Genomic DNA, 13,601 nt, shown 5'->3' with positions numbered 1-13,601 from the left:
TGTGATATTTAACCAAAGGTCTGTCCTAAGAAGCAGCAGTTAGTAGTGTTGGACTCATTCATAGTATCTAAGAATTAAGACAACAGATTAAATCTCAGAGAACTGGTAAAAATCAAGCTAAATCATGATTTATCTTGTGGGCCTTTTGTATTGCAGCAAACCTTCCCGAGAATCAATGGGATATTTGTTAAAATGAGTACAACAGGATCAGGTCCATTTCAAGGAGATGAGAAAGAAGGCAGGTGAAGTTACCAAGGTAATTACTAGAGTCGTCACTTTGTGAACATATACAATAAAATAGTTCTAAAGAATAGGCCTCAAGGAATTGCATTTGGCAAGTCATGCTAGAACAATGTAACATGTAACTGTGATTTTCTAAGGAAACTAAAAGAGAGAGATCTTCAGTAACCCATTGAAACTCAGTGGAATCTGTTCAGCTTAAATCACTTAAACACCTGAAGACTCCAGCCTTTTGTTGGCAGAACCTACAATACTTTTAGTGGAGAAAGGGAATGGGGAAGAAAAAAATTAACCTCAAAATAATGAAATTTCAATGCCCTGCTGGATGATGAACTTACAGAAAAAGCAGGAGGATGTTTCAAGCTATCGTGATTTGGATGTAGGGTCAATCATTTTTAAAAACAAAACCATGTTCTGAATAATTATCAGTAGTTCAAAGTCAAGTTCAAAGTGTCCACTTAGGGACCAAGCCTTATACGATCTGTAAGGCACAATACAAGCTGACAGGCACTTGGTGCTATATTCAGGGAAAACAGTTTAGGAGCCTACCTCCAGGTGAAATCAGTGAGAATTAGGAGCCTAATTTTTTTGAAAACTTCACAAGGCACCTTTCTGCATCTGCAAGCACCTCAAAGAGTCTGTTTTGGGCCTAATGCTTGCCTCTGTTTTTATCATTGATTTGGAGGGTGGAATAGAGAGTGAAAGAATCAAACATGCAGAGAACTGATTGTTGGCAAAAATATTGGAATAATAATAAAAATATATCATACGAGCTTCATTAATCAAAGAATTCTTTCAAACAGTAATGTAATTAGTAAATATTAATATGACATCTAGTATAGATAAATAAAACACATTATAAACAGGACAAAGCAGTATAATGAGGAAACTGAAGATGATAGATAACCTGCCTGAGTAGAAACAGCTTGAACAGGGAAGGAACAAGAAGCTATAGCATATGGTATATTAAATATGAACTCACATGGTGGACAAGGATGAAAACTCCTTTGCCACTGAAACATGACGCAGCACTGGAGAGGAGCATCATGCATTGAAAAAGGGTTTACTAAGCAACCTATTAGGTCAGCCATCTCTACCTCTCATAGATACATGACAGAGCAAGTTGCATAAACCCAACTTCTCTAAGTAAATGTAAGTTACATGTAAATGTATCAAACATTTGTCTTCTGAACTGCTCTATCCTCACAACAGCACATTCTACTTAGTTCTGGCCACTGCTACTTAAATAAGACCCTTTGGAGATTTTTCAGAGAAAAGAAACAAGCTTAGTAAAAGAGCTGAAGAAAACACAGCTGAAAGAAGCCCCAGTAACTATTTACAGACAGAGAAAGAAGACATTGTTATCCACTAAGAACAGAGCAAGAACTGCTGGTCTTAGACTGCAGCAGAGAAAATTTGGGTTAAATAATTAGAGAAACCTGAAAATGAAGTTTTTGACAAAGGAATCAGCTTCTACAAAACACTATAGGATCAGTGTCTCTGGATACATGCAAGGTTGCATTAGTCACTGATCCAGCAGAGATCATAGGAAGGTTTCAGTCAATTCTCATTTTGCACAAGGAATGGATCTGAATACATATGTCAGCCTCAGAGGGACTGTGAATAAAGGATACGATACAAACATAAGTCGTTATGCTAAAATAGCAGTTTATACAGGAATAAAACTAAAAGGAGACAAGGACATATTGGTAAAATAAAAAGAAAGAAACAACTTATTTTAGAGATGGGCAAGGGAAATCTTCCATAGATAGAGGGACAGAAAACAAAGGTGGAAGTATGTATGTAGGTAAGTCTCCATGGGAACATGAGAAGAATGAAAGCAGACAAATGAGGATGAACAGGAGGAAAGTTAATAACTTGTAAAGATTCAGCACAAACTAACTGCTCTGGCTAAAGGAAGTAGACATCTGGAGTCGTGAAGCTCAGGTGCTACAACTGATTGCAACTTTTAAACCAGAATACAACTTTCTAAATAAAACTTCAGAGAAGCTTTTTTTAAAAAAAAAAAGTAAATAATATATAATAAACAATATGAAAATAGTAGAACGATTTTTAAGAAGACTGCTGTGGTAGAACTGATGGTTCCCCAGATGATCATTTGACAACAACAAGACATCAATTCTTATTAGATATGTAGGTATTCCTACATTCGTTCACTCTGTCTCTCCTTTAAAACTCACATGCCCAGTTTATCTTGGACAGCTGTGGTGGTGTATTTTCCACTTCTCTTGCTTGACATCAGAGGCATTGCTTTGCTCCTCAAGCCCTACTTTTCACTATCCTTTAAGGCACCTGCTCTATCTCCTAGCCAGGTATTCAAGCTGTGTTTGGGTCTGGTCTCATACAGCAGCTGACCCATTCGGCTACGTTACCATTTCCAGCCATTTCCTATCTCACACCAGGCTGCCCTGCCACTTTCATTATCCAAGCGTTTATCCCAAGGGAGCTCAAGGCACAACACTACCCAATGCAACTTGTTGAAAATCTGACCAACTAGTTTTCCACTTGCTGATTTGATGAAACAAGGCATTTCATGATTATGTTAGCGATTTTATTGATGCTTTGAATGGTCAGACATTTTATTCTGAACTTCTGATACAGTGGATGCTCAATAAAATCAACTGAAGTATTTCAGAATACCACCTTTTCTTAAAAACAGGATGACAAAACATTTTGAACTTTGAAATCCTTCCTCCATATAGAAATTCCATATTTTCAGTCAGTTTTAATATTGGGACCAGGTTTAATATTGGTGTATAGCTGAATGCCTCTTCCAAAAAAGAAATTCAGAAATAACATTGCTATCTTTTCAGAAATAACATTGCTCTCTTCCAACACAAGGGGCAGTGTCAGATAGGTACCACTCTTGCATCATCTTACTGACACACAGACTAGTTTTTTCCCATAACCTTTTTATTACTGATGAAACCTGGTGGTATATTCTTGTTTCCCATAAATATGAATGTGTAGCTATGAAAAAAGAGCAGACTAGTTCTTCACCACAAATCATTTTTTGTGCCCATGCACTTAAATAAGAAAATTCATTTGGTTTAGATATGCTTATGTTTTCTTCATTGTGGTCACTTTCCAAACTCTAATATCAGAACACTTGCAGAAAAAGCAATCTGGAGGTAAATTAAATAATATAAAGAAAAAGGAAAGTGTCAACCCATTAATGTAATTATTTATACCAATAATGTGATTGTGGGAATCATGTTTTCCCAAACAGGAAACAGATTCATTATTTTTGACCTGCATGTTTCCATGTAAAACAAAACTATCTGCCCAAAACATCTGCACATGGAGTACTGCAAACCAATTTCTAACCTACCACGATTACATTGAGAGGTATCTGTACAAATATTTAGCAAATAATTTCAAAGAAAAATTGATTCAAGAAATCAACCCAAGCAGGAAAGAAGCCTCAACTTAAGCCAATTATTCACAATGAATTATATGTAGTATTTCTACAGAAAGTTAACACGGGCAGGATATTACTTCAGGATGATGGCATTACAATTGGGATAGTTCTTTCCTTCTGCTCCACAGTCAGGTAAAAGAGTTCTGCTACTACATAACCCTTTTCTCAGCTATCTACAATGGAAAAGGAGGAGTCATGTGTGAAGTCTGGATTCCAAAACTCCTTATGACTCACCTCTAACTATAAGTTTCCTAAAAATGAAAGGTATCAGCCAAATGAAATAGGAAAGTTTACATTTCCAAAACCAAAGAGGAAATTTATGCTCCAAAATGTAAGCCAAGGCAAAATTCCATCAGTACAACAATGTGCCAGAGCCTTGACTTCAGCCCAGATTTCTGTTGCCTGCTTTGGTATCTTAGATGTTCTATCTACTCTGTGCAAATCACTACTACGCATGTTGAGAGTTCTCTGTAAGATCCAAAAGCAAAGCAAGATCAGACAATAAAGAGTCATTATGTTTAAAATGGCCACCACTGACAAGTGTCCTTGGATTTAGAAGGATGTTCCAGAAGAGATAAAGACAGTTATGCATATACTAGCAGAGGAAAGCTGTGGATTTCAGCAAGATACATACTGGGCTCCCAGGGAAGTCTTAGAAGACACATTTTAGTTCTTCCAACTCCCAAGGACAGCTATTTGACCACAGTAGAAATCTCCTGACTCTTCATATCCTAAAGAGCTCTTCCTCCTTGGTCATGTGTTCAGACACTCCCATTCATGTGCAAGTCTTTCCATTTCTACTGATTGCCCTTAGAATATCCACCTTGCTGAAGCAAAATACCCAACATGTCCATCACTGTACTGTGCAGGGTCACCTGGTCTCACCATAAAATAATATGATTTGATCACATGGAATATAGTTCTTATTTACTGTGCATGCTTCTTATTTCTTCATGTTTTTAAAAATAAGCAGGAAATACCCCCATAGACTGACATCATAACAATTGGTCTTATAAGGTCAGTATGTTGCAAGATAGGTAAACAGTGGAGAAAGAGGGATTCTAATTGTCCTCAAAACCACCAAACATTTTTGGATCACAGAAGTGAAGACCTCCTGCTACTCTCCTACTTCTATTAACTTTTGTTAGGTTATTGTCTTATAGGATAGAAGGCACCTAAGTAGCACAAATTATTATTGCATGTACACTCTAAAGTAAGCCTTAAGATGGGAGACCTCAAAAGCATGTGGGTAAGATAAGTGCCCTTCACAGAAATGACACAGTGAAGCAAAAAAGAATATCAAAAGAAGACGGAAAGGACCAAGGACTAGGCTGTAAAAAAAATAAAGTGTATCAAATATTGGACTCCTTCCTCATACTAGGACTGTGGTATCCTTCTTCAGTTTGGGCATTGGGCTCTGGTAGAATATTTCAGTTGGGGCAATGCCTTACTTCACCTGCAGTCCCACTGCAAGATGCCAAACAGCATGGCCCTATTCAAAGGGAGTATGTATCAAAACAAAGCATTCCAGTTGTGTTTGCTTCTTAGGAGGGCTCAGCTCCTGATGATGCCACAAGAGGACTTTCTGAGTCAGGGATGAGAATAAGACCTTCAAAATTTAGCCTAGTGAGATTTTAAAAGGACTGAAGGAAAGAGAATCACCAAATACATGAAGAGATACAACAAGGGTGAAGTACCTTTGTCGGAGATTTTTGAGTTATGCTTTTGTTTGTAACTATCTGAAACAGAGAAAGAAATAGAAGGTGAATCTTACATGGGGGAAAGGAAGACATAAGGCAGAGAAGCCAGAAAAAGAGAAGGAGAAAGAAAAAGAAAATATAAGAGATGATCTATTATAGGGCAAAGGGAAGTGGAGTCTTGCTGAGGGCTTAATTTTATTTCCTTCATGCAAAAACACCAAGAGCAGCAGCAGCAGCAGGTGGCAAACATGCAAGTCAGAGAGCAGCAGAGTATTTTGCTGGAAGGGAAAAGATGAAGCCCTGAGTGCACCGAGCTGGTAGGACCAGGCTGGAAGCAGAATCAGCTGTCTGGGTGCTACTTACTGTCACAAACATAGGGTTTGTCATGATCATCCTGGGAGGCAGCATCATTCCGTCTCCTGCCACCTCCAGATCCCCGAGCCTGCAAGGACAAGAGGAATGTTAACATTATTCCATCGCCCCTCAGGTGTCCTTGTGCCCCTCACCCTCCTATGAAAAATGTGCAATATAAACTAAACACATCCTCAGCTTCCATACAGGTTTGTCAAGGGTGGGCTTGACCCTTCATCTCCTAAGGTATGCACTACATTAATGGACCTTGTAATGCAGTGGAGATCCCCTCCACAGATAACCCAACTGTTCATCCACAGCAGTAGGTCACTGCCAGCACATATTCAGTCGAGTATCATCACACATTCATTTCTGAAGATGTTCAAATACCTTGCTTAACTGAATATGAATGAATGAATAGATGAACAGGTGTTAGAGGATAAATATAGCCATTAACTCAGCCAGGAAACAGGCCCCAAATAAAACAGAGGTAAAATTATTTCCTTTAATATTTTCAAAGGGGGGTTGTTTGTTTTGTTTTGTTTTGTTTTCCAGCTGAAAAGCAATGTTTTGAAATGGCCTGCTGGGACAAAGATACCATGGCTAATTATGAAATGGAGCTTTGGTCAGTTAGTGGAAAAGATTAGGTAACATGGCTACCTGCAATAACAGAGAACGGGCAGTACCCAGAAAGGTGTCTCTGCAGTTCTGCGTTCCTACAACATACCAAGTTGGCAGCCCTGGAAACTGAAAAGCTCTGTTTCTCCACAGCACAGACTGCTCTGTCCTGAGCTCCAGGGGTAAGAGTGGAATTCAGCATCAAAGTTACTTGGTCCTGACCCTTCTCAGCTGAGATGCCAACAAGGGGACAGCTGATATCTGTCCAATGGTGGAGGCTGTGATGTGGAACTGGGAACTGAGCCAAGGCCTTCAATTCTTTCATGTTCACTAATGTACAGTCTGTAGATGACAATAATTTTAGACTTGATCTTTATTTGAGGAAGTGATCTGCAGGTGGATGGCTACTTTATGGATGGCTAATAGCTCTTCATTAATTCTGCCAGCTACTCTATTCCTGGGTAAAAGCAAAAAAATTGTTTCTGCTGCTCCTCTTATTAAACTGTTGATGTTTCTCACGCTAGACAAGGCTGCCCGACTCAAATCCTTTGAGCTTTTGCATATGAAAATAAGAAAGGGACAGAGCTTCATCAAGTAAAGCTGGAGAAGATGTAGAAATTCTGAGAGTATTAGTGCCCCAGACACAAAGGGGTCATATGAGCTCTGTCCCTCTTCTATGGATTTGGCACTGAGCTAGCACTATTCGAGCTGCCTTCCATCGGACATCTAAAGAGAAGGAACAAGGAACAGTTTTACAAGGGCCTGCCACAGTCTGTCAAAACAGGGATTTATAAAAAGTTCACACATTATTTCCCTGGGATTGCTTGGGTCTAACTCTTAACACAGTCCTGAAGGAAAGACATGGATTTGCAGCAGTCTGAATCGGGTAAATACTGTTAGATATGACAAGTATAGCTCTGCCTTCTGCAAAGACCTCTGTGCAGATCAGCACACACGTGCAGAGTGAGATTTGTAAGGGTGAACTGAAAAGCAGTTTCACCCTGGAAAAGGCCCCAGCAACAATTGTTTGGTGGAAGCTACTTTACTGACCATATCACATAAAATCATCTTACTAGTCTGCAATATTTTCTCTCTGACTGCCAGCTCTGTAAACCCCCTCTGGGCTATGAAATCAATCCCAGGCCAGTTCCTTTCTTCCCTCGCTACTGCAAAATGTGCTGCAAGCTGAATTTCGGTCCATGGCAGCTCCTATACAACCCTAGCTCATCAGAGAGTCTTCACAGAGACAAGTCATTGGCCCTAAATAAGCATTTCTGCTGATACCTGGATTAGGATCCAATTTCCCTATCCTATCAGCTGCACTGGCTTTTCAGGGCTGTGAAAAAGCTGTAAAGTCTTATTTTTGTCACCAGTCAGTAGGTCTGACTCTGTTTAGACGCTGCGAACGGATCTGTTGAGTAAGAAGGTACTATTTTTACATAGGCACCTTTCAGAATAGGATGGTAATTTAAGGTCTGTTGCTCTGAGTTTCGCTAGTCTTACAGCCAGCTGTTTCCCTTCAAACCGTTCTCTACAGAAACACAAGGGTACAGCGTTCATGTCATGACCGCACGTCAGATACACTTTTTCATGCACCGAATGCACAGGGGGAGATTTTTCAAGTCAATTACTTTCAATGGGACTTGGGTTCCTAAATGTCTTTAGTGCCTTTGAAATTCTCCCACGGGATATTCAACTGACAAGCAGACAATCTGTACAGGTGCAGCTGCGTTCCTCTCGTATCTCCTAGCAAGCCATCCTTCCCAGCTCTTACCACATTCTCCCTGTCCAGCAAAGATACAAAAAAGCTCCTTCCGTAAATCCATCTCTTCGGCCGTCAGTGTCCTTCCTAATGCTCCCACAATTTCAGGGCTAGACTTGAGGGGGTAATAAACCGAGCAGCTGCCCCAGAGGCACCGAGTGCCACGTGCTGGCCGTCGGCACTCCAGTCTGTTGAATTCAGTCGTCCACGACTGCCTTCATTCTCCTGATGGGATGCAGCAAAGACTACGAGACTTGACGTGTGAGGCCTGCAGGCCATGGCACAGCGGCCTCGAAGCAGCTCTGAAGCAGCCGTAGAGAGTAGCCAGAGGGACAGATGGAGAGTCCAGGATTAAAAATAGAGTCATGCTATAGGGAAAGGAAGGGGCATGTGCAATTTGGAAAGTCCAGAGCAGTAATTCTGTCGCATTAATCCTGCATCGATGCTGTCAGCCCTTCTCACTCCTTCCCTGAATCCCCAAAGGCCACACTCCGCAGGATCTGGTTTCCTATGCATGTCCTTCCCCTCTTCTGCCCTCTAAAAATAACCTGACCAACTCCTTCCCAGAAACAGAGTGCTGCCCAGGTTTCATGTCCCCTAATTTCAAATCCTGGGTCCCGATTCCTTCCACTGGGTCAGGCTCACATTAGAAAAGGGCTGCTTGAAGAGTGGCAAAACACCCGTGACCAGACGCAATTCAGGCTACAGTTCAGGCTTACCAGTTTTCAACAGCTAGGGAATCTGGCCCTAATTTTGAAATCCTAATTTATACCACATTTTGCTTTGGGTATAGATGCCATCAAATAAAAATGAAAATTGATCAAAGTATTTGGCACTCTTCAGCCCTCTCTTTTTTGCGCTGAATGAAACCAGGGCACTAGCAGAGCAGGAGTCAGTTGCAAGAAAAAGGCAAGAGATCCTGCTGCTCCTATACTTAATAGGGGGCCAGTTCTAGGGCAGAAAATAAGATGTAAATTTATGCTTCAAAATGAACGGGACACCTAAGTACCCTCCAACTCCTTTCCTTACAGTAGCAGAGAAAAAGTAATAGAGTTATTCTGAAACAGTTTCCTGAACAGGGGAGTAAAACTTTGCACATAACAGTAACTTCAGGAGTTTGTTTGTGTAGGCCTGGGATGTATGAATACAGCAGATTCCCTTCTCCTGAGCAGTATATTGCTTTCAGCTATTCAGTCCCTTTCACTCACCCTAACCAGCACGCGCAATTTATGTGAGAGCAACTTATTAGAAAAGAGTTGTTAGCCTGGAATATTAGTTGATCACTACAGTCAAGCTTGTGTGCATGTATCGATTCTAACTCCTGGTTTTGGTTACTGGTTCATACAAATTTTCTGAAACTTACATTTTTCTGGAAAATTTTTTTCCAGGTGGGGGTCTTTGGCTAAGAAAGAAAGAAAGAAAGAAACTGGTTCAGGTGATTTTGAGAATAAGGAAGGTGAAATATATACTTATCCAATTATTAAAGTGCTTTGATCTTATATTAAAGGACTTAAGCTCCAAAATAAAGAGGAGCAGAAAACTGAAACAACACAACAACAGAAGAAACCAAAAGAGAGGGTCTGATGCATAAGTACATTGCAAGTATTCAATGTGGTTTCGTGTCTCTCTCTTACTCAAAAGCTATTATATCCTGCTCATTTGGCCTAAAATATGGCCCTTCTTGCTTGACTCCTACAGACACATCAAAAGGTACTTGTAGAGCTCCTGTGCCCCTGCAGCATCCGCTGGAGCCAAAGAAAGATGAAAATGCTCAAAACTTCTGAGAATTGTGTTCACCTTTATAATAGATGCCTAGCTTAAGGGGCCACAATTGAAAATGTTGATTCCAAGTTTTAAAATGTTGGCCTCATTACTTAACTGGTGCCCTGCTGAAATTGTGAAAAGACATCTTAGGTAAGAGAAGGGACACAGACTCCCCTAAGGATAAAATATTGCCCATTTTAAGCAAATGGAAGGTTTGCCATTGGCTCAAGAGGGCCAGTGTCAGCCACAAAGTGCTACGCTGGAGAAAGCTGCAAAACGTATTAACACAGTTCAAGTTACTTTTATTAATTTTATTTTGGCTGTCATGACTGAATTTGTTGCTTTTCTGTAATTAGTAAATGTTGTTTTAAAGTAAGAGCATCGTAATAGCAGGATGTCATCATAATTATTACAGTTTACATTATGATTAGAAATACAACACTATAATAAATTTACCCCAACTTGTTACTCTCAAAATAGTCTTTTTTCTTGGTAATTCACAAAAATAAACTGAAAAAAATATTAAAAAATCTTCAACCGTATGACAGAAAATTACCTACAGTGTTATCACTATCATATCTCCATAGATATACACTTTGCATATACAATACACATGACAAACATACACTAGAAAGCAGAGGTTTGCTTCCTTCCTTTCCATTTCAGTAAAGTCTCCACCTACCCGTCCTCTAGGCCTGTTCTTTCGTTTTGGAATATCTTCTTCCAAATCCTCTTCCTCATTCACTTCATCTGCATTTTCATCATTTTCTAAAACCCTCTGCGGTTGAACAATAAACAGGAATGGTTAGAAGAAAAGAAGATGACACATACAACCAACTGCTGCTCTTTACCACAGAGACTGCAGGTTATTAAATTACAGTTGATTAATGATATAATGCCAAATCAGATCCCAGAATCCCTACTTTTTTCTGCTAAAGCAGAATTTGCTTTCCTTTCCACCCTCAGTTCTCCAGAGAGTTCTTATTAAAAAATACCACTGATATCAGTCAACTACAAAAAGAAGGTTCCTAAGAAATAACAGTGGCATCACTGAGCACTGATATCCCAAGACAACACAAGTATTAGTATGCATAACTGCAGGCCCTGTCTGGGAAATAGTTTGCATGATTTTTTTTTTTTGGTTTATTGCACCTTAAATTGTTTTGTTTTCCTCTAATGTTGAGAATGCACTTTAAGAAGACAAAAATCAGCGTTTTTCTCCTTGGCAGCTGAGAATTTTCTTTGTTTAGCAAAAATAGAGAAAATTCCTTCATATATTCCGGCATGTTTAGTGGATCTAGAAAGTAACATCTTTCAGGGCTTACACCACAGGTACAACTCTGTAATCTGGAAGCAGGGGTCTTGCTGCATGAGAATACTGAGGAAGTACAGGTCTCATTGAAGTTAATAGGAACAACAGCAATAGTTCCTTCAATTAATTATTTAATAGGAACAATAATTCATCATCTTACATAACTGTGAGATGCCCAGGCCAGGGAATTTAAATCCTTTTATCTTGATCTTTTGAAGTGTAACCTCTATAGAATCAAACGCAGGCTGGCCACCCTGAAGACATGCACAAGACGGACATCGCACGGACAAAGGCAAGACAAACTACCACAACACTAATGTGGGAAAAAGTCCCATTGAAATCCCCTCAACCCTTGGCATGTCTGCTAGAAATACAGAAATGGGTCCCAGCCACTCCCGCCATTCGTGGTGCTGTGCCATTTCATAAGGGACTAATCTGGAATCACTAACTTATCTTTGCCATGCCACCATTCATTTAAATTACAACATGCAGCCGGGATGCAGATTCAAATCAGTGACTTTAAAATGATGGGGAGATTTTTCAGTCTTACTGTATTTGTCCCTTCCCTATAATTTCTAGTTAACAGCTATTTGAGAGCCAGCAGAGGGAGAACAGTAGCAAATCACAGTTGCTTTCTCTCCTTCTGACATACCTCAAGCACCAAATTCTGAATTTGTGGGAAAGAATACAACAGAAATTTCACTTTTAAAAAAGCCTGTATTTGGAAGACCAACTATACAAATTTATTCTTATTTTATCAGCTAAATTTTTAAGACTAATATTGGACAGTGTCCATTTTAAAAACTACAAACAACTTCTAGAACATGGTAGAGGATCAAGTCTTCATCTGGTTTTTGCTCCTTTATTTTAAACCTCAGGAGGCTATTAATGAGGTCAGACCATCATTAAATACAATTTCACATAATACTAGAGTACTAAAGACTGGAGGGTGTAAAAGTTAAGCAAGTTCCAGTTCTACAAACATAAAACATTTCTTCAAAATTCATGCAATTGTATACATTAATTGACTTCATCTTACGAAACTGAAGCACTTGGAAAAATGTTGTACATGAGGAGACTAGTGGTATGTAAGAAAACAAGCAAACTCCAACAAAAAAGAAGGCTGCAACCGTATTGTATGTGGGAGGGGAAGTAGGTCATTTACAACAACAATACTACACAAGAGCAGTTAAGAGAAATATTACAAACCACTTTGTTTAAAATTGCAGCATCAATTTAGGAAAGAGATAATAAGTAACCAAGTGTGAATCTGGTGACACCGCCAGGGTAATGGCTTTAATTCTTGATAGAAAGGCCGTAGCCTTTCTGATGCATGGTCAAAAGGCTATTCTAAGCCTTCTCCAACAAACGATGGAGACACACATTCAATACCAATTTACTGTAAGGCAAAATCCTCAACCCTGTTAAATACCAACTGTACAGCAGGTCCCACTGACTGCATTTATTTAGCAGGGGGCAACCCTTACGCTTTTTAGCAAAGTAACTTTCCTTTTCCTATTCTGTCTTTCTAAAAGTTTCCCAGTCCAACGTACTTCAGTGCAGCTAAGCACCACGTCTTCTTCTCCTGACACATACTGTGTCAGGAGAAGAGGGTGGTAAGTGCCTGGGACTGAGGTGGGAATTACAACTACGTCTATCCCACCTGCTCACTCTCACCACCACTGAGGCTGGGCCCTTTCAAGTTACGGCACAGAAGAGCATGCAAAGGAACAAAAAAGAGATTTGCATTCTCTTAGTTGTCATACGGATAAAAGGCACCGATCATGATTTTGATCTGGTACAGCCTAGCTGCCAGGTGCCGAAGTACACACTGAAAGCTGGCTACTAGTAAAGGCTTTGACAATCATTGTTCTATAGACTGTGCTTGCATAAGGAACAGCAAGACAAGCTTTTTGCATCTGTTCTGATGAAACTAGCATCCAGATGACAGGTCACTGCTAGGGCAGTTTAGCTGAAAACTTTTTGTATATTTTTGCAGCCCCTCCCTCCTCTGCAATGCCCAGACTTGTCTCAGTTCCACCATCTCTGAAGTCTCTTTCCTTGGACTGCTGCTGGGGATAATTTGGGAGCTCAGATCGCACAGCAGCATCTAAAGGCACTTGTCAATCTCATCAGGATGTTGCACCATGACTTCTTATGACCTTGGAAGCAGGTATAAACAGAGCTTTAGGGCTCTCAGCTTAATAGACCCAGGTACACTACTGAAGAAGGAAACACAGAGGGGGCCTCATGCTGAGCTTTTCCCCACTCCGTGAGCATGGGATGCTTCCTCTTTGATGGTGCTCCTTTACCTGTGGAACTGGGAATGGGAGACCTAATTTTGCTGCCCTGACACGTGTGAAATTTCTAGCAAACAGGCCAGTAGGACTGAACTCCAAGTAATATAGATTT

General features: G+C 40.0%; 1 protein-coding gene across 2 annotated transcripts in view; it reads right to left on the bottom strand.

The window, feature by feature from the left end:
* DPF3 (double PHD fingers 3) overlaps positions 1-13,601 on the bottom strand; it is a 142,653-nt gene that overhangs the window by 28,388 nt on the left and 100,664 nt on the right. The window contains exons 5-7 of one of the 2 annotated variants that reach the window (XM_075502867.1): positions 10,560-10,655; positions 9,477-9,515; positions 5,746-5,824 (exon numbers count right to left, since the gene is read on the bottom strand). In XM_075502867.1, coding sequence (XP_075358982.1) covers positions 5,746-5,824; positions 9,477-9,515; positions 10,560-10,655 — 214 coding nt within the window. The remainder of the gene's footprint in view (positions 1-5,745; positions 5,825-9,476; positions 9,516-10,559; positions 10,656-13,601) is intronic. The other variant, XM_075502868.1, reaches the window with a different exon arrangement.

The sequence above is a fragment of the Mycteria americana genome, chromosome 5, assembly GCF_035582795.1.
Source record: "Mycteria americana isolate JAX WOST 10 ecotype Jacksonville Zoo and Gardens chromosome 5, USCA_MyAme_1.0, whole genome shotgun sequence".
Lineage (NCBI taxonomy): Eukaryota > Metazoa > Chordata > Aves > Ciconiiformes > Ciconiidae > Mycteria > Mycteria americana.
The sequence above is the reverse complement of the archived record's forward strand: the minus strand, read 5'-3'. Positions and strand labels throughout refer to the sequence as shown.